The sequence below is a fragment of the Lepisma saccharinum genome, chromosome 15, assembly GCF_977018435.1.
Source record: "Lepisma saccharinum chromosome 15, izLepSacc3.1, whole genome shotgun sequence".
Lineage (NCBI taxonomy): Eukaryota > Metazoa > Arthropoda > Insecta > Zygentoma > Lepismatidae > Lepisma > Lepisma saccharinum.
This window is the reverse complement of record NC_139243.1, coordinates 75,564,306-75,586,520: the sequence shown is the minus strand read 5'-3', so window position 1 is coordinate 75,586,520 and position 22,215 is coordinate 75,564,306. Positions and strand designations below refer to the sequence as shown.

The window sequence follows — 22,215 nt, the reverse complement described above, 5'->3', positions numbered from 1 at the left end:
AAAAGCAGAAACAAGCTTTTTCATGAAATTAAAACTGTGCAAAAATGTTGGCTGGTATACGAGTCTTAAATAAAAAAAATAAAAATAGGACATGTTGCGATTATTAAATTCTTATAGAAGGTTGCTAAAATTATTTGTAAATTTGCTTTTGAAGGAAAAGAGAACTCTCCACATCCACTTATTTCAATTAAAGTCCTCCATGGTATTATAGATAGTGAAAATGAAATAATCCTTTAAGCCAGATTTGTCTCTCTTTGATCTCTTATCAATTTCACAAGTAGCGAAGAGAATTAGAAAGTAATATGATATCAAAAAATGCAAGCATTTAATTTCTATAAAGTCTTGACAACAAAAGCATAAAACCGATCCACAGATGAACAGACATAACATGATAAAAACAATGCACTAAAAATATGTATGCCCAGTTCAAGGGATTGCAAATTTATGTGCAAGGAGTCAATGCATTTTTTCCCCACAAAATATATAATTTCATTACTGAATCATTATCTGCTTAACAGCTATTTACTTTCATATATTTCCAATTGGTTATGATCAAGAACCTATATCTCTTAAAAAAGATAAAAAAAAAGAAAAATTGCAAATAAAAAGCGTATGTATTTAAAATATGCTGAGCAGATACTTCTGTACCAAATCATTAGACAAATGTTCTATTAAATTTAGAAATATTTAGATATGTATTACAATTGTAACTCTATAAAAATATTCATAAATTCAATAAAAGGTGGTTGTTATACAACACTCTCAAACTTCCATAGCATGTAAAGGACATTAAAGCAAACCGTTTTGCTGGTTTTTACTTGGAATTGAAGCTTTTTTAATTATTACTTGCTTTGTTTCACTTCAATTTTCTGTCACTTTTCGCTAATTGCAAAGATGAGTGATGACATGATGAAGTGACACTCCCCAGTTTGAGCTGTTTCTGAGTTTACTTTATACACAGAAAGGGTAATCAAAACTGGGCCTACAGTATAAAGTGGGATTCGAACCACTATGTGTCTCCAGCAGATATTGAACACAAGATCCCTTAATTAAAAAGGCAACTACGTTACCACTATGCTGTCGAGGAGGTCACCTGGACAGAAGAAAACACCAACATGGACTTCATGTCTGGAACTCACTTTACTGTAAAAGCTCAAAACCCACAGTGAAAAACACACCACTGAAATATCAGAAGCAAGTGTACCAATCCCATTGTGCACTACTGTATAAGCTCCACCCTCCTTTTTCTCTCGTTTTAAATCCACTTTATGCAAAGAAATGCTAACTGGGACTGGAACTACAGTTAAAAGTGGCACCTGAACCACTAGGCCTATACAGGGTATCAAACCTGGGACGCCTTGATTACCAGGCGATGACAGCACTACTGCACCATCAAGGAGGCGATGAGAATTGGTCTCAAATTAATATTCTCTGATGATGAGAACAATGTATGGCATTGAAACATTGGAAGTATGTGCCAAACTAACCTGACCCGTTTGCAATATTTTGCTTCCTGAGGTGTTGATCTGATGACTACGATCACCTGAAAATGGCATTTTCTATCATGTTTGTTTGCCTTGAAACACATTTACGGGTTGTATGATGCTAACCAAACACCTTATTGTATTTGATTGTTTTGCATGAAGTGAGGCCTTAATGTTTAAATAATTGGTTCCAAAAATTCTTATACTCAAATATGTTCATGGAAATTTTTCATACATGTTATATTCTGTTCTTGGTTTTCAGTCTTCTGTAATAAAACGTAGTTTGCTGCAGTTCATAGTATTCTTTTCTCCACAAAGTACTAAGGTTTGAATAATACCTTAACAATTAACCACCAAATTTTTACCAAGAAATGCAGTGATGTCCTCTACATGCTACGAAATTCTGTAACTGTTACATACCAACACCCTGTATATTAAAATAGTTATCAGTTGAGGCATTCACGAGTGTTGCTTGGGTTATTGACTGGGTGTGTTCTGAATTCTTCACCAGAACTCCAAGTGGTGATCATCCAAACATAAATGTTATCACTACACTGTAATTCATTGGAGAGGATCTACCACACAATATTGGTGCAATATGAATAAAATTTAACATTTTACTCAGAATTACATGAAGTAAGGGTCTCAATAAGTATCAGCTCAGCTGCGATTAAAAACATTACAAAATCAAATGTTACATTTTACAATGTAAAGAGAACAAATGTATACAAGTAAAAACTACAAGATGCTCAATATATTTTTTACAACTGAAAGTACAGCAAAATATTATGTTAGATCCAGCAGGAAGAAATGCAACGTTTACTCAACTTACAACAACTTCTAGGCTACTTCTCAGTCCATTAATGCATCAACTACAACACAAAATCAATTACAACAAAGCTCATGCAAACGAGAAAGCACATTCTATGTAGGAAGTTAATGTGTCAACGTCTAAGAGTTCGAGAAAACATTAAAGTAATTCCACTTCATTACTTGGTACCTAAATGGAAGTTTACGTTCTTGTTGCTTGGTTTTTTAAGTACACTTTATGCACAGAAAGGCTGGACCTGCAGTTTAAAGTGATATCTGAACCACTGTGCCTCCACCAGGTATCGAACCCAGGACTAGATTACAAGGCGACAATAAGTTCATATTTATGTTAGGGGTGTGCGGGATCCAGAAATGTCAGTAACTGGCAGATGTAAAAACAATTAGCATCCTGACTCCAACTTTCTGAAATACCAAATAGTCATGTCTAAAAAAAAAAGTTTAAATTCTCGATATATTCTTGGAAGTTGTTAGCTTTCATTCCAGAAATGGAAAAAAAGGCAATCGTTTGAGGGAAAATGGCATGTAGAATTCGAGATTTCCACATTGTGGGAAAATTGTCCCAAAACTTTTCCAACTGGGTCAGGAAATTTCAAATTGTTCCCGTCTCGAACATTGGGAATAAAAAAAAAATTCCATTCCAAACATGAGTCCCTTTCAATTTTAAAATTCAAAATAAAGAATTCCTGTGTGGCAGTCGATGCCCTACTGACTATAACACAGTGGCTCTTCAAAATACGTTGATACCTTTGCTAAAATTATCACTTTGCTACTTTACAACTCAATGATTGATTGATTGAGTCTGTGTTTCAAAGTCTACTTTAGGCACAGTAAGGCTAATTGGTAGAGGCACATATTTTTGGTAAATAAAAAAGCAAAATTTCGGCACAAGAACGGAGTCAATTTCAGGTTCAAAAGCGGTAAATAAAATAAAATATCGGTGTTATAGCGGTGAAAAAGTGGATGAAAAGTGGTACAGTAGAGCGTCGATTATCCGAACGTCGGTCAACCGAACGACCGCTTAACCGAACTGTGTACTCGCTCACTTTCAGATATCTGTAATGAAAAAAGTACGTGACTTAGCTGCTCGTAAGAGTGTAGGCTTGCTTAGACAGACCAAAATAAAGGATTTTTTTAAACGTTAATTTTGTGTACTGTGTGTATTGTTCATGCAAAATGCGTATGTAATATGTACATATTTTTGTTTAATAAACTGTACCACATACTATATATTCCTACTAAAGTTGCCTTTGTACGTTACTTTGTAATACATACTTAAAGAGATGCCTGTTTTTATGAATAAATTTACTGTACAGTACTTCTTTTTGGCAAATAAACATGTACAGTTCGATTATCCGAAAAAACCAGTTTTCCGAACACCCATGTCCCCCAATTACTTCGGATAATCGACGCTCTACTGTATGTAAAAAGACATATTGGTTTTAAAATTGTGAATATAATCTTAAATTTGATTTAAAAACTACTTATTCCACAGAATTAAAATTTCACTTTTAATAGCACATTTATGTAGTTATCAGAGTATTACGTTTATTTCTGTGTAAAGGAGTCCATTTTTGCTTCTCCAATATTAACGGCAGAATTAATAACTTTTCCGGGAATTGCATAACCTCAGAAGGTGTCGCATCCGTGAATAAAACCTGAATTTCTTGTTTAAGAGTTAATTTCGCTTCTTGCAGGTCATTTTGCATTATTTTGTGAAAAAAACATGGGTCACAAAATGCATCTCACACCTTTCTAACATGAAAAATTAACATTACAATGTGTTTTTTCAATTATTTTTTTATAAACGAAATATGCATGCCCCTACTAATTGAGACTGGACCTACAGTTTAAAGTGGGATCCGAACCACTATGTGCCTCCACCAGGTATACAAATCTATGATAGAAACAAAATGCCTCTAATTGTATCTCATTCCTTCTAAACAAAATTCCTCAGAGCTCAGGCACAACACACAACAGATATGCAGAAAATGGACATGGAAACATGCCAACTGCACCTTTGATACAGTAAGAAAAAGTAAAAAAATCCTCAAATTAAACGGAGTGTGATTTTTTAAGTCAATCCATCCTCCATGACACTGACATTTCATGGGGAATTTGAGCTGCAACAATCAATAGTTGTGACAGTAAGGGGCACAACAACAAAATGTCAACCTTCGCTTTCTAGCAATAAGAAAACAAGCATCAAATAGGTGGGCAGATGATCCAATTTAAAAAATTTTGTATTTGAGTAAGCTAGTATCAGGTTTCTGAGAATGAATACCGAGATTTTATTCAAAAGGTGAGGCAGAATATTGACATAGCCACAGTCACAAAGAATACCAATGTCCAGGTTGGGATTCAAATCCAGTGCCCCTGGCATGTAAACATGCTGTGCTAACCACTCCACTGGTGAAGTCTGGGATCTGAATGAATGGATGATAAACGAACCCCATTACATATCCTGAGGAGGCTTGTGCTTCAGAAATTACACACTTAATGAAACGGTTTCTTTGAACCTTGCACAGTTTAGAGGACGAAAGTCTCTCCCGTGTGTAAGCCTCTCCGGGCAGGAACTTCTTAAGCACGTTATTTTCAAAATTTCCGCATTGTACAAAGAAAATTGTAACGAGATGAAAACAGTTTTGCTTTTCTTTGGAATCACAGGGCTTTTAGCAGATGTGAAATTTAAACATTCTGCCTCCCAATAATCAGTGTTAAAGGAAGAAGAAAATGGAATTTTTTAAAAAAAGTAGTATGTAGCATTGATTGGTTGGTTGATTTAGTGTTTTAAGTCCACTTTATGCACAGTAAGGCTAATCGGGACTGGACCTACAGTTTAAAGTGGAATCCGAACCACTATGTGCCTCCACCGGGTATCAAACCTCAGACCCCTTGATTGCAAGGCGACGATGCTGTATGTAGCTTTGGAACACTCCTACAACCGTGCAAAGTTTCGTTAAAAACAGGCTGATATGTCTTGTGGAAAATATAATAACAATGTATAAGAGCAGCAGTGTTGCCAGTTCATGGAAACTATTTCCGGAATTTCAATGGAAACAATGTTGGGAGGTAAAGCAATGAACAAAAAAGGCAGAACTGGAATTCCAAGTGCAGTTTTCAAGATATGATGTGTGAATTACTGTAACATAGAAGTGATTTAGGTAATTTAGGCAGAAATCAGCTGTCCGGAATGCCATAATTTGGGTGGTTTCATTCGAAACGAACCATCCGCTAAAGGTAAATTATCAAGACTAACAGATGATACGACAGTTGCAGCTTTCCTGATAAAGGTAAAGTGCTCCCCTGTGCTTAGCACCATGCCATGAAGGTGTATAGGGGGTGTGGGGGTAACACCCCCACACTTTCCTGATATGAGCCTTAAAGTGAACTGTGCCCTCAGCCCTTCATCCTATTGTGTTGGATGTCAATATCACAATGATTTGGCCAATTTTAAATTGTATTGCTTCAAATTTAGTAACAAAGCTTTCGGAATGCCATTATAATTTTACATTACAGTGACATGTTGAAATAAACTGATCTGGGACACATCAAGTATTTGAGTCAGCGAGCAACGTGATCGCTCAGCTACTTGACGGCCAAATAAGCTTTGCTCAGCAAGTGCTCCCTGAGCGAGCTTGAATCTTGCTCGCCACAGATTTAAGGCACAGAATATATCATTTTGTGTTTCAATCTCGTGAGATGGCAGCTAATGAAGAAGTATTTTGTGATTAACGGCTTGCAATATGGCGTAATTAATGTAATTACAGAGGAAGTTCAAGTAACAGAAGGTAATATAACTTTCCACTTTTTTGTATTAAAATGAAAGTGTTGCATGCACTGTAGTTTTGCTAAGTCAAGCAAGTGCGTAAAAACGAAAATTTCAAATAACGTTCGGTGAAAAATGTTTGATGTTGTTCTCATTCATTAGTAGCCATCATTGTTTTGAGAAGCAATAATTTTTATAATATTAGATTTGCAAAGCGCAATCACAGACAATGGCACTGATGTTTTGATCAATGAGTAGTGAGCAACCATCGTCAAGTATATGATCTGTCTGCTCAACGAGCGAAAACCTTGCGCAGCGAGCATCGCTCAGATACTTAATGTGCCCCAGATCAGTTTATTTCAACATGTGTGACTGTACTATTTACTTTACCAGCAACTTGGCCAAATCATAGTGTGAAATGTTATTGAAATGTAACTGCATATATATGGCATAAATAAGTATGTCTGAATAGATGAACATCAATATATGTACTTTAGTTGCATCAGAAAAGAAAATATCCTCAAGGAGTGTGAATAAATAGCTCATGAAAAACTATCATTATAAAAAGTTGACACGAATTAACTCCCCTTTCTTACCTTTTAAAATGTTGAATGTCAAAGGGGCACCAGCAGACAGCATATCTATACAAGAAATACAAAAAAAGCAATTCATAACAAAAACATTCTACAGAGATTTTGTATATGAAGCAAAAGAAAGGTTTATAACATTTAAGAGCAAGCACAACAATTGTTGTTTTAGTAAACACTAGAAACGTATATATATCATTAGAAAGGATGGTCAAGTTTACAAAAAGATCTAGGGAAATAATTCTAAAAAAAAAAAAATAATAATAATAATCACATGCATTACATTTTTTAAAAAACTTGTGCACTAGTAAGCCAAAGGAAATGTTAATATGCCACTTGAGTTAGCAGCATCAAAACATTACAAAAAAAATCATGCAAAAGGCATCTAATAGACAACTATTAAACAATTTTGGAAACGACAATATTTAAAAATCAAAGAAAAATAATGCAAACTGTAATGGAAAATAGTTTGCATGGCAAGACAAACATTCTCAAACAGTGTAATATGCATTGATGCACTTTTTATCTGTTTACAAAGGCACATTGAAGTAACGTTACTCGATGCTTTCACACTGAGTATTGATTTAGTACCCCCTGCTGATCCACATATACTCACGATTTCCTGTGGGGGCAGCAGGTGAAGAGGCTGCAACTTGCTTGTAGTTAGGTGGCAGAGCCATGGTGACTTGCTTTCAGTTTACTGTAGGAAAAAAATGAAACATGAGTTAAGTAATGAAAAATAGTAGGGAATGGGCTGTTGACCCACTGTACCTCCTCGAGAATAATATTGATTTTTTTTAATGCACATATTCCCATGTTTTTACATATGAAATTGGATTCAGAGTGCAGAAAACATAAATAACGGAGATATTTGATCCCAAAGTATGGCCCACATAAGTAAAAACCTGCCATCTTGGAGTACTTTCTCTGCTTTCTATTAGTATAAACAGATTGCACGCTTAAAATAGTGAAAGAACATGTCGGAAAGTGTTATCAGCTTCAAACCTAACGACATAAGATTATAGCTGCTGTTGTGGAATATCATGTTGAGTGCTATATTCACCTGCACTAAGCCATGAGGCTGTTCAGCTTTATGGTAAGATAAAATATTAAGGAAACGAAGACTTACTTTATTTCATAACAACACATTTCCATGAGCGAAAAACAACTGAAAATGTTCATAAACAATGTAATATCCATAAATCATGCAAAATATATGTTCATAAACAATGTAATATTCATAAATCATGCAAAATATATCACTTTCTCAAGCGGGTACAGAGGGTCAAGTGAACCATATCCACTTTGTAAACATGGTATGCTCCATGGGCACCAATTACAACTTGGCACATCAAGTGAATTGACCATTACTTTAACAAACTGAATAATAAAATATTGTAGTGTGCCAAATTAATACCTTACAGCAGAGGTTTCCCAACTTTTTCAGTTCATGGCACCCTTAGTATTTCAAGATTTTTGTGCAGTCTCCAAGTCAGAATTTAGGCCTATCAAACACTTGCAACGTTCAGTTAGTGTGGTTAGGCTGCTTGCCTTAAGTTAAAAAATAAACACATATTTGGAATAAGTGTCATTTCAATGAATATATTGGAACATTTTGCGGTGTCCTGTGGCCCACACTGCGGGAACCACTGCCTTACAGACTTTCCACTTTAAAAGAATTTACAGCAAGCCTCTTACATACCTACCTCATTCTTCTTCCTGCAAACCACAGTAGTCGTTGCAGCTGATATTCCAAAGTGTTTGATACAAACTGCCCTTCTCCCCACTTACCTTGACCCTTTAACGTCAGATGTGACAAACGTGTGTAGTTTCTAACACTGGGAGTTGGCATATGTGTCATATTTACAATTTTCAGCTTTTGAAACATGCTGCGACTCAAGTAATGTTCGGAGATACATGTTTTGAGCGCTACATGATTCTTAGATTATCCTATTAGTAATTAGTAAAGTTTAATTTAATTCTGGTTATATTTGCAAGTGTACATTTTCTAGCCATGAGAATGGAACAAATATCAGGCATGTAGCATCTAGGCATATGTGGGGGCCCAATGGAATTCAAATTCCGGTATTTTTTAAAACATTTTCGTATTCTTCTTCAATTTTCAAAATAAAAATTGGATTTTTTTCGACAATAGGCTTCTAGCCTTACATGTACTGAAAAAACTAATAAAAATCTGTAACTTTAGCTTCTCTAGATACCAAGATATCAATTTGTATTAAAAACCTTTTCCCTGCTGAAAAAATTGATGGATTGATTGAATTTGAAATTTCGGGTGCATCAGCACTTAGGCTATTTTGTGCCAGTCACATTATATGGGGTGCAGCCCCTTACCATAACTAAAATACTAGGGTGAATCAAAAAGTAAGTTACACCCCCTTGTATAAATAAAAAACACATTAGAAAGAAAATAATTATTGGACAAAAATGTATGAACATTTAACTTTTTTTCGATATAGTCACCAAGGTATTCCAAGCACATTTCAAATCGTGAGAACAGTTTTTGATTTCTTGTGTGTGAAAATTCCGTCCAATTTCAATTGAGTTGACTTTTGTGCTCTTGGTTAACAATTGTGGCACCCAGTGAGAGCACAGTTTACCATACACCCAACTGGACATGAATCAGCATAGACACACTATCGTAGGGTATGTTCAGTTCACTTGCAGTCTCTCTTAATTTTAATGTGGCAGTTGGCAAGGATGATTGCATTCACATGCTCCGCGCTGTCAATAGTGTTCACAGTTCACACGGTTCATTGTTCACATTCGATCTTCCCTCTTCAAACATCTGGCACCATTTTACGATCATGGGGCATGATATCGCATTCTCACCATACACCTCGACAATTTGGCGATGAATTTCACTCCGATTATGCCATTGCACCCACAAAAATCGGACGACGGAGCTCACCTCAATGTTAGACGCCACCTCAATATGACACGCCATACTCACACTGTGACTACTCGAATACTAAACCAGCTGAAGCACGGCTGCTTCTGGTGTGTGAAGAAAACATTCCAGGCAGTGTTGCCACCATGCGTGATTATTTTCTCTCTCTTAGTACAGGAACACGGGTCGGGTGTAACTTACTAATAAAACACAACTGTAATGTCACAAGACTAAAATATTCTTACTTTGAATCAAAGCTAAGGCTGTAAAGAGGCACTCAGCACACATAAGAACAAAACACAGGACAACACCAAACACAGCCCTACAAGGATTATACTGGTCATAGGTCCAGATGCCAGAGCCTCGTTAGTCTGCAAAATGCAGTCCGGAGTGTAGTGGGTGGAAGCCTGCTGAAAAAATGCTTGGCATTGGGCCTACACATGGAAAATCAGCCTTGGTGCTTCAAAGTAAATTAAAACAGATTGGGTAATGGTTCCGATTGTTTTGATTTTTTTTCAAATTCCCTAGCAGGAAGACTAATAATCGTGGAATTTTGGCAATCATTATCACACAAAATTTGAACCTTCCTTAAAATAATGAGCACCGTTTGGATTTCGAAAAATAGTTACTTATGTTGAAAAGTAAAGCTTAAAAATTACCATACGCAAGCATGAAAGCTTTCCATGGACAATGTATTTTCTGTTAACAAGCAACTGTAAGTATCATAGACTAGTGGGAATTAATGTAGAAGTAAATCAAAACCTTAGTAGAATGTATTTAGGGACTTTATTTTAATGCTAAGAGAACCAAACCTGGCCTGCCTAACGTAACTACGAAAGCATATATCGAACAAGATCTTCAGCAATCGCTAAAACTCCGCAGTATGTGTTAACAGAAGTAAATCAAAATCGAACCATGTTAAAATTGCATTCGTAGCATGATGAAATCGCAATAGAAAAAAAAAGAACTTGGGCCACAGATTGTTTCCTCAGGCCAATGGTGCTACAACATGCAGCCAAAACAACACCACACTGAATTTAACTACCGATTCATAAGTTGTTAATTTAGGAATGTTAGATTTCATGCTAACAGCAATTTCTGACATTTTAGTTAGGTTAGGAGTGCTAGGTTTGGTGGTGTTATCATTTGCACATGCCTTTTTGCAACGAGTTTTTCTATGAATAGGAAACAGTGAAGTACTCCAAGATAGGATGCATTTTCATTATGTGGGTCATACTTCGGGACCAAATATCTCGACTATTTGTAGTTTCCGCACCCTTACACATACCTTATGTTCTTTAAACACCAAAATTAATCAATTCAAAAAATTGACGCAATTCTCGAGGGAGTACATCCAGTCAAGCACCAAAATTAACAAGTGTAGATGTGACCAGCTAAGGGGTCCTGGTTGATGGGTAGATATTCTTTGAAATTTGTTTCTTGAATAGAATCGAATGCTTTATGGTCATTAAACAACCTCAAGTTGCAATAGACAGTGTCATACAAATATAATATAGTATAATACAGAACACATTGTTATTACAAAATAAATTTACACCATAGCTTAATAATATACATTGTACAGTGAGTTAGGTTATATTACAAACTATATTTTAAAATACACTATGTTGTCATTCGTCACCGGACACCCCATACCAGTATGTTAATCCAGTAGCAGCAACACATCATTATCGTGTAGGGCCACCGTTCGCCGCAATGATGTCCGCAACCCTTCGAGGAAGACTTTCCACCAATTTGCGATAAGTGTCGACGGGAATCTTGCCCCATTCCTCCTGCAAAGCGGTAAAAAACTCAGTGGTGTTTTTTAGGCGGCATGGCCTGGCTCTCAAGCGGTGCTCCAACTCGTCCTAAAGGTGTTCAATGGGCTTGATATCTGGACTTTGGGCTGGCCAATCAAGTTCCTGGACACCCATGTCCTCGAATCACGTGTTGATAATGCCTGCCGTATGACATGGAGCATTGTCATGCTGAAACAGGTATGGGCCAATACCGAATTGTTCACACAATGTCAGTAGCACAGAATTGTCCATAACTTGTTGGTACGCATCGGCATTCATGTTTCCCCGAACTAAAACACGAGGACCAAGACCATACCACGAAAAGCAGGACCACACCATGATGCCACCTCCAATGAATTTCACTGTGGGTATGTTACAGTCCTGTAAACAGTGTTTACCGGGCATACGTCACACCCACACACGTCCATTGGACCGTCACATTTGGTAGCGCGATTCATCACTACATACGATGGATTTCCATTGTTTGAGAGTCCAATTGCGGCGTTCCTTGCACCACTGTAACCGACTGGTCGCATTGCAGGCTGTGATATGCAGCTTGTGAACTGCTGAGCGACCATGAAAACCAAGTGCAACCATCTCCCGGCAGACAGTACGATCACTTGCAGCACTAGTAGAAGCCGATCGAAACTCCTGTGCCACCATCTGTAACAACGCCTTCCGGTTTGACTTCACCACACGTTTCAAGCATCGACAGTCTCAATCTGTTAATATTTTCGGTTTACTGGGTCTGGGTCGGCATGTCATGACCCCCTCTCACTTGCACTTCACGATAACATCACTCACTGTCGACCGGGGTATCTGAAATTTGTTGGAAATATCACGGGTCGAATGCCCAAACCTGTGGGCTCCAATGATCATCCCTCTTTCCGCCTCACTCAGTTCACGTCCATATTGACTGCTGTAGCTGGTATGAGTGTATTCTCAACCGGCAATGCCTTTTATAGGTTGTATGACGTGTACAGACGATCCTGAGCACTTTTTGAGGGGTGTCCGGTGACGAATGACAACATAGTGTACTTCTATGCTATAAATACAATTATTGATTAGCCATTCCTTTATGCATTTACGAAAACTATTTAGAGTCGGTGATCTTAACTCCTGAGGTAGTTTGTTGTACAATTTCATACCAGTATTTCTATAGCTATTTTGGGATTTGCATAGTCTAAGAAATTCACAGTCAATATCTTCTTCTAGTATTTTAATAATGTACTGCATTACGTATTGTGAACAGAGATATATTTTATTTTATGAATGATAATACAGAATAAATATATAATGAGGGAACTGTGATGATCTTAAGTTCTTTGAAAATAGGTTTACATGTTGTCATGTTTGTTAGACCTTTGATACACCTGATTGCTTTCTTCTGCCATTTAATACCGTAGAAACTCCAGTTGAGTGTCCCCACAGTATTGTACCATACTGTATATGGGAAAAAAAGCACACTATGCATCAATAATCTGGCTCTCACTTACACATGATTTCAGTTTATGGATTAGGAATATTACATGACATAATTTACTATATAGTTGTTTCGTGTGAACAATGCATGTTAGTTTGGAATCAAGATGAATACCTAGAAATTTGACAGATAACTTTTTATTTATATTTTCACCTATTTTATTTAAGAAAAAATACACGGTTTGAGTTTTATTACTATTAAGTACAAGTTTATTTTCATATAATCATTTAGTAGATATCCTTATTATTTCATTATTCTGACTTTGTACTATATTGAGATCTCCAGCAATAATGAAAGTTGTGTTGCCTGCATAGAGGATGGTTTTACATGGCTGGGGAGGTCATTCATATATATTAGAAACAGTAAAGGTCCTAGAACTGATCTCTGGGGAACACCACTTAAGACTGACTTCAAGCAAGTCAGATTGTTGTTCTTTGACGTTTACCGGTTGGTGCTTATTTTGCGAGATACGATTTGAGCAGAGCCGATTCATTACCCTTAATACCATAGTCCTGTAGTTTGATTACCAGAAATTCATGGGATACTGTGTCACATGCTTTACTCAAGTCAACCAGCGTAGCATGTTATTTCACGAGCTTCAAAGCTAGTTACTATTTCATTAACCAGACTTTCAACAGCCTTTATTGTTGATTGACTTGGCCTGAAGCCAAACCGACTGTCACATATTAGCTTATTACTTTCAAGGTAGTTACATATTTGTTTTTTTATACAGTGGTCTGTTATCTTAGAAAATACAGTTACTTGTGGTATAGGTCGATAATTATTTAGAGATGCTAATTCACCACTTTTATATAAAGGTATTGTGAATTATTTAAGAGTGACTCTATTCAGGTTTCCAGCTGTTTTCACCAAATTTTAAACACTGCATGTGCATGATCTACAACCTGGCCTGTCCCAATACACACACAGATGTGTGTATTCTTTAGTCGTTGAAGTGCATGAAGCTTACGTTAGCGTGCATTTGTTTTCGTGCAGGAGACTAGTACTTTTTTTCTGCATACCATGGAGTTGGATACATACCATAAGGTGGACTGGTGCTGCTAATATGTCACATGACATAAGTGTGAAAGGGGGTATGTTTTCGTTGTTAGGTTAGGCAGGTTACCTTGAGGGATGTTAGCATTAAAATTACTTCTGTAAATACTTCCCTTCGCCTGATCATATAATTTCTGGTCTTCATCACTTTCTGCTATTCTCACTGCCTGGTGACAATAGTAGTTGCACCCACTGTTAATTTAAATTAAATTCTTAGCAGTAAGTTCAACAACACTCTAAATGAATATAAAAAAAATAGTTTAAAGACAATTTTAAGGTGTGACTCAGGTAATTACTTTTGATGGGAGAAAATAGCCACAGTAACATTATAATATAGGGGTGATGGATTTCTTCAAATTTACAGGAGAAAGTACTTACGGAAATCATTTTCTGTAGCATTGTGGAAGTTCGTGAATGTAGTTTTGATCCATTTTAATGTGAATACATGTTGTTTTCTGCAAAAATCTCTGTCCAACATGCTGTTTCTGCTGCGCCATTTGCTTTCTGCACGAGAGCACAATGTTTAGTATGTTAGATGATGTAACCCCGTAGTCAGTGTTTCAACCTTGCCGTGTTTTCACTAGAACATGACATGTCGAGAATTTTTTTTTTTTTTAACTATGCTTGCCTAACCTAACTTAACCTAACCTTACGGAAAATGGTTTTTGGGGCTAACGTCAATGGTTTTTGGGGCTAACGTCAATGGTTTGTGAGGTTAACATCAATGGTTTGCGAGGTATTAGCATAATTTCAAATCCAGGCATGAAAGTAGGTATTTTCCATTGAACGAGGTTGCAACACTGCATAAATCGACAAAACACTCACACAACACGCCCTGAACCAGTACGCTATCGCCCGCCATACAGAATCGAAGTAACAGTAAGTACTCGTAAATGTTAGAAATAGACATTATCTTAGTTAGAAATACATTATCTCACCTTAGGAAATGTTCTGAATTCCAAAATAATACGTTAGCAATGTAAAAAAAAGTGTCAAATATATGATTTATAGGTGTCACCCCCATACTATAATAGTACCATTCATTTACTGCTAAGGAGTTAATTTATATTAAAAATTGGCACAACTACTACTGTCACCAGGTAGTGAGAATAGCAGAAATTGTTAAAAACCAGAAATTATACATGATCTGGTGTTGGGAACTATTTACAGAAACAATTTTAACAGGTGTAAACCTGACCTGCCTAACCTAACAATGAAAACATTAAGGAATGCAATACCCCTTCATACTTACGTCATGTGACATATTACCAGTACCAGTTCATATTGGAACACCCTTCGGTATTCTTCCAACTTCACAATGGGCAGAAATATTACTTGTCGTCCATACAAAAATAAATGCATGTCGGCATAAGCTTAATACACATCAACGGTAACGATAGTATAAGCCGGAGACGGATTTCTTAAAATTTACAGGAGAAAAGACGAGAAAGTACTTACGGAATTGCGTTCTTGAGGACTTTCTGAAGCCGGGGAAATTGTTTTTTCGAATCGTGCATCTTATTTGGCCTGTAAGTAAGGTATTTTTCGTCATTCATGCATCTCCATTGTACGATAGCTCGTGCCGCCATTACCGTCGACTACGTGAATCAAATGTTCCGTGCGTTCGATCCTGTAACCCCCTGTCAGTGTAGCAACCACGCGGTAGTTTTACAAGATGACGTGTGAGCATTTTTTTTTTCCAATTTAAGGTAAGACTGTAGTTTACATCCTTTCCTAAGGAATACGTGTCATATATCGTTGGAAAGCTTATTTTATAAGGAATTCAACAACGTAAATCCCAAAGCGAGGAAATATTTCCTGAAGGAGTGAATCGAGAAAAACCGATGTTGTCCGGATATGCGTAATTGAACGTACTGAGGATTTTTTTAGATGATGAAGCACATATTTAGGGGTGAAATGAGTGCTAATGGAACCTAACCTAACAGGCCTAACCTAACCTCGAAGGCATACCTCGACCCCCGTGAATGGTTAGTGGGGCTATCGTGAACAGAAAGTGTAAAAAGAATAAGGTACTTACCCGAAGAGATGCCGGGTGCCGCACCACGATCGCGCACCGCGAACGCAAAGAAGCAATCACCATGCAGATAAGGACGTAGAGTCTAGCCTCAATTTTCGCTTAAAAACCTTTTGTGAATAGTTTGTGAAGCATTTATCGGTTCATAAGTTTGGAAACACTGCACATCAGCTGACGATACTGCATATCAGCTGACGACAGACAACATGAGTCAAGATTTGCCGCCGAATTAGCAACGACCAATAAATGTCAATTTTTGACATTCGTTCTTACGTATCTGCTTCGCGGAACATTCCTGAAGGTGTATCAACATTGTTTTGATGAAATTAATTGCAATTTTTCACATTACCAGTACGTCTTTCTGATAGGCCTTTGCGCTTGCCTGAGATGAACTAACCTAACCAAGCGCCAATGGTTCGTGGAGCTAGCGCCAATGGTTCGCAATTATTTCCAATTTCTAGATCCTGATACTGGTACTACTTTACTATACCTGAGACACCTGGGAATCATTTCTTTCGCACTTTTTTACATTGCTAACGTACTATTCTGCATTCCGGAACACTTATTTAGGTGAAATAATTGAATTTGTTAGGAAAGTAATGTACATTTACGAGTACTTACTGTTCTTGTTTATTTCCACACACAACATGGCGATAGCTTACCGTTGATCGTTCCTTGAGCCAGAAAAACCATTGACGTTAGCCCAAAAATTCACGATAGCCCCACAAACCATCACGGGGACGAGGTATGCTTACTAGGTTAGGTTAGGCCTGTTAGGTTTGGTTCCATTAGCACTCCTTTCGTTCAATTTAGCATATACGGACAATATGAGAGCGTATTGTGCTCTCATGCAGGAAGCAAATGGCAGCAGCAGCAATAGCACGTCGGAAATAGATTTTCGTACAAAACCACATGCATTCGCATTAAAATGAATCAAAATTACATTCCCGAACATAAACAACGCTACAGAAAATGATTTGCGTAAGTACTTTCTCCTGTAAATTTGAAGAAATCTGTCTCAGGTATAGTAAAGTGTTACCCCTCTGATACTAACACGACACCAAATTTTAACTATGTTTCCCAACCTATCCACGCGCCAATAGTTCGTGAGGCTAGCTATTCTCCGTCGGAGAATTAATTTTCAACGAACAACATGAATTTCAGCTATGAAACATTCCCACATCACACAAAACACCTTCCCGATGTTAGACAATGCTACTTCTTCTTCTTCTTCTTTTTTTTGTCCCTGTCAGCATTATCTTGTCGACTTTGGACATCGTTATTGTTTTTTTTTTTAATTTATTTTAATGTTTTCTTCTAAAGTTGGCAGTTAGTCTCACAAATTAACAAATTAATCGGAATCACAAATATATAACAATTATTATAAATAATTCACTTTTTTTTGTCCATTTTGCTGTTTCTTAAAAATCACTTTATATTTCAAGTCTACATTTTCGAGAATATGCATACAGCATCCATATTAATGAAGGGGATAAATCTGTTAAAATGGATGATAGTGATATTGGAAATGGAATTTTTAAACGTTGAAAACCTTTGTAGAGTATGATTTGTTGTACTGAATAGATTGGACATTCTAGAATTAAATGTTGAGCATCAGGATTATTATTGCCACATTTACAATTTTCTTGAGTTTTAATTTTTATTTTTGCTAAATGTGCTGGTGTACGTACGTGTCCTGTTCTTAATCTATTAATAAAAACTATGACTTGCCGTGGGAGTGTGTATGAATTGAACCAAGGGACTTTAGATTTAAATTCTGCAATCCATCTATATGTGTTGCCCACAAACTTGAATTGATCTTTGCACCATTCATTCCATTGTTCCATAAGTTTGATTTTTACTCGTGGTAATAAATCAGTATACATTAACCTATTGAAACTTATGAGTTGTAAATCTCTGGCCTGTTTAGCGTATATGTCCACTCTATCATTTCCTACATTAATATCATGTGCTTTGACATAACTGAATTGTATGTCAATGTTTCTTTTGCAAGCAAGTTGAATTTGTTGAATAATTAAAATAATAAGATATGATTGGTGACATAATTTGGGATAGGATGTAGACAATGCTACAGGAACTTATAACGGTAAGTAGTTTCTTCTGTAAAAATAAATAAATGTGTCCGAAGGATAGTAAACAAGTACCCGGTTTTGTAAACGGGCAAGAAGGACGTAAACTAGAGTCTAGCCGAAAGCAATGGCATTTGTGCGTCGGTGAGATATTTCTCTTGAAAAATACATGATTTCCCGGTCAAATTTATTCCACGATTAAAGAAAATACCTCGACGAACGTTGTACAGCTTGGAGAAACTCAATTCCGTAAGTAGTTTCTTGTGTAAAATTGAAGAAATGCGTCTCCGATGTATGAAACTGTTACCCACATTTTACACATCGAATCGGCATTAAGAGGAGCAAAATGTACATTTAAACCATGTATTTTACCGAAAAAGTTCCCTCCTTGCACAGTCGCAGATTAAGATGCCGCTCTTAATTAGTGACTGAATGAAAAATACGCTGAAATTCTCACAGCTTATACCCTATCCTGAAAACAAAAACAAAAACAACCATGCAGTTGTATAATGAATTGCTGTTCTTATTTCTACCACTACCTCATTTGTCTACCAAATATAAAAGGAATAAAACGATTCCCACCGAACGGCAATTTTCCCCCTGGCGTTGTACACACATCAATGTTCAGCTACACCTAGATATAATACTTACATCAGTGGCACATAAAAGGGGATAAGAAGTACCAAATCCTTTAGTGTGTACATGTACAATTATAACAAAACAGCACGAACATTTCGCAGTTTCTATTTCAAGTAAAAGCAATCTTTTTTATATATAGCACTTATCAACAAGCCAAAAGAAGCCCGACACAAAACACTTGTGCGGGTTTCCCTAACCATTGGAAAACTCGGCTCTTCTGGTAGTCAACGACAGTTTAAGGTAGTTGGAGGATTTTTTTATATATATATAAGTGTATTAAACAAAATTCAAAAGTATACATCATTCTTTCATACCGCGTGAGAAAATAATAATAGCTAAATATTTTTTTAAAATTTATATATGGGTCTCAGTTCAATTAGAATTACATACTCGTGTTACCTATTCAGTGTTGGCAGTATTAGCAAAGTTTTTATCCACACATAAAATATCCCTAATCAGTGGTGATCCAGAAAAAAAAATGATTGTCTTGGCAAAGAGGGGCGGAAATTTCGGAGCGTGGGAAAGGGTGAGCGTGTCAACCCACTGGCGTAAGCAGAAGGGGGCTGAAGGGGCTACAGGCCCCGAAATTTTTAGAAAATAAAAAATTCAAATGAGGTAGTAATGAAGTCGGAAAAAAATTGCCCCCGATAATCATTTTTATGTTTGAATAACTTTTAAAACTAAGGTTTAAAATGGTAATTGGAACTCGCATCTCATGAACATGAAACACCAACAATGGGGAATCACCAAAATTAATTTACATCGATGCATTCCATGATCCAAGCAAATATTTAATCTTACTCTGTTCAGTAAAGGTTAGATTCATAGCACATAACCCACGTTCACATTCAGCTGTACAATTTCAATTGCATTCACATAATCCTTGAGTGAGGTGGAAAGTGTTTTGGATTTTCTTTGTAGATATGATAATATACTTTCGCTTACATTAAAATTCATCTGACATGCCATCATAAAACACATGTTCTTAATCACCTACATGTCATGAGTGCATTTAATAGGACTAAATGCGAAAACTAAACCTAAGTCTTCAAACCGGCTATTCATATTGTGCACCAAAGATTGAAAAAAAAAAATGCTTCCGAATATGCAGTTTTACTCTAACTTCTGAACTACCATCCTACACGGTGAATCAATCTTTTTCAATGTTTCAAGAGTAGCCACGTCAATTTCTTGCATTGCTCTTAGAACTGAAGGATTTTGGGTTTGCATGTAAAGTACAATGATAGAACTTTCAGTACCAGTGGGTTTAAAACCTGGGCTATCTCTTTTTATCATAATATTCAAATGGGGGGCTCTTTTTTGTTCAATTTCTTGGATTTCAAGGTGATGTGACGTTGCGATTAAAATACATACATTACAATTTACTAATAATTATAAAAATATCAGTTTCATTAATATAAAAACAATAAGGAAAACATTTCAAATATTTCATGGTTATTTATAAAATATAGAGGCCCATATTGTGAAATATTTATGTAGACCTACGTGCGAGAATAAAATTTACGCGTATAATAAACTTCTTACCTTGAATATTTAATTTGGACAGGAACTACATTCTTCTCTAGCCAACCTCTGTTGTAAAATGGTTATTAGCACAGCGCACTATGACGCCAGGGGTCCCGGGCTCAAATCCAGGCATGGGCATGGGTATTCTTTGTGAATGACCCTTCATGAATTTCATTGTATCGTCACGATTAACTAAAGTGGCAGAAGAGCAATGCTAAAATAACAAATCAAATCCATTCTTCTCTTCTTTGCGATGCCAGAGGCCTGAATATCTTCACGATTTGAAGTTTATTCTCATGCAAAAGCAGAGTAAATTGTTTCGACAATAGTTCGTTAATTATGTCATTCATTTTCGTTCACTACACGATGCAGCACAGATCATTCAAAAAATATATACGTAATTTACTCACTCAATACACACAGTAAGAAACCTAATTTTCTTAAACTTCCTTCAACACAATTTCCACCCACAAAATGCCCTTTGTCATCTCCGGCCAGTCAGTCTACCCCAGCGAATCATAATCAAAGCAGCAAAGGGGTTGCAAACATCGTAAAGCATGGTTGGTTGAAGGTCAGTGGCCTGTGAGTTCTGCATGTGTTCCATGGGACAGTGTTGTTTTGGCCTAGAGGACAAATTCCCTATCACATGCCAGCCACTCTTTTCCCCGTTCCTGTAATATTAGTTTAGTTTCAAAATTTCCCTTACCTTGGAAAATCCCATGCTGGTTAGCGCATTGGCATCGCTGTAAGGTTTTACCGCCGTTGTAAAACGAAGAGTTCCCTGTCTAAGAAGCCACTACAAATACGTCACCGACCGCCTCCAGGTGCTGGTCGGGGAACAATTTAACCACTGAAGCCTGGTGGTAGTTTTAAAGGAAAGGAGTCCATCCCCATGTATAGAGCGAGCACAAGGAAAACAAACCTTGGACGAAACATCACTGTGCAGCCTTTTCTTCCGTTCAGCTCGGGCCATAAGGAAGCATGGTCCACTCTCCCCCTCCTCTCCTCATGGGAGTACGGTGTACAGGAGTCGTGGGTTTTATACTATCATTTTTTCCCGCGGTCGTTGTTTGAGAGTGAAGCATCAGTCCCATTTGATAGTCGATTATTTTCTGTATTTAATCTGGGCTTCGGCGATAGCCTAGAATATACACGCCTATTCAGTACTTGTAGTCTTAAAATATAGCAATTTCCACCATAATGTTTTACCAATCACTCAAACGTGAACCTCCGAGTCAATATTGACTCATTTCTAGTAGACCTAAGAAAACACTACAGTTCTCAAAAGCTCTAGAACAGGATTCAACAATGAAACGACCCAATATATGTCAGAAACACAGCCCAGTTTTATTATTTGGTACTTGTGAAATAGCAGGTCTGAAAAATAGGAGACAGCCAGGGGCGCCAATTTTTCAAGAACATTGGGTGGGCTGAAAAAAAAAAAAAGAGCAATGTATTGAGTGGGTTTGGGCCCTATGGACGTCATTGTCCACAGTCACCATAAATTGCATTTTTGTATGTAGCTATGGTGCGGTAAACTTAATTGAATTAAACTGGAACACCATACCATGGCCGTAGCACAAAAAACATTCACTTTAGGCGAGTCCCGAACCAACTCAAGAAACTGATGAGGATTTTCCGTTCCCCATACATGCACATAGTGTGTGTTTACTTTTCCACTTAACAATGGTCGTTACATGTTAGCTTTTGATGCAGACTTAGGCAGTATGGTTTCATGTTTAGCCGTTTTCGTAGAACACTCCATAATAATGTCTTCTTAATGTTTATTTCCTTGGATCCAGCAGGAATCGATTTCTTTGGGCTCCATAGATAGGTTTCACGAACTCGCTCCACATCATGTTCTGACACTGATAGTCGACCACTGCTTTTGCCTTTGCAAATGCAACCTTTTTCTTTGAACTGTGCATACCACCTTCTAATCGAATTGTCTGACGGTGCATCTTTCCGATATTGCGCACGAAAATGTCGTTGCACAACTGTAACGGACCT

General features: G+C 37.0%; 1 protein-coding gene across 5 annotated transcripts in view; it reads right to left on the bottom strand.

Annotated features, from left to right (window-relative positions):
• LOC145999752 (uncharacterized) overlaps positions 1 to 18,850 on the bottom strand; it is an 84,987-nt gene extending 66,137 nt beyond the window's left edge. For 4 of the 5 annotated variants that reach the window (XM_083137040.1, XM_083137039.1, XM_083137041.1 and 1 more), the window contains exons 1-3: positions 18,691 to 18,850; positions 7,285 to 7,368; positions 6,678 to 6,722 (exon numbers count right to left, since the gene is read on the bottom strand). In XM_083137040.1, the coding sequence (XP_082993166.1) occupies positions 6,678 to 6,722; positions 7,285 to 7,348 (109 nt within the window). In that variant the 5' untranslated portion in view covers positions 7,349 to 7,368; positions 18,691 to 18,850. The remainder of the gene's footprint in view (positions 1 to 6,677; positions 6,723 to 7,284; positions 7,369 to 18,690) is intronic. The other variant, XM_083137043.1, reaches the window with a different exon arrangement.
• Between the last annotated feature and the right edge of the window lie 3,365 nt (positions 18,851 to 22,215).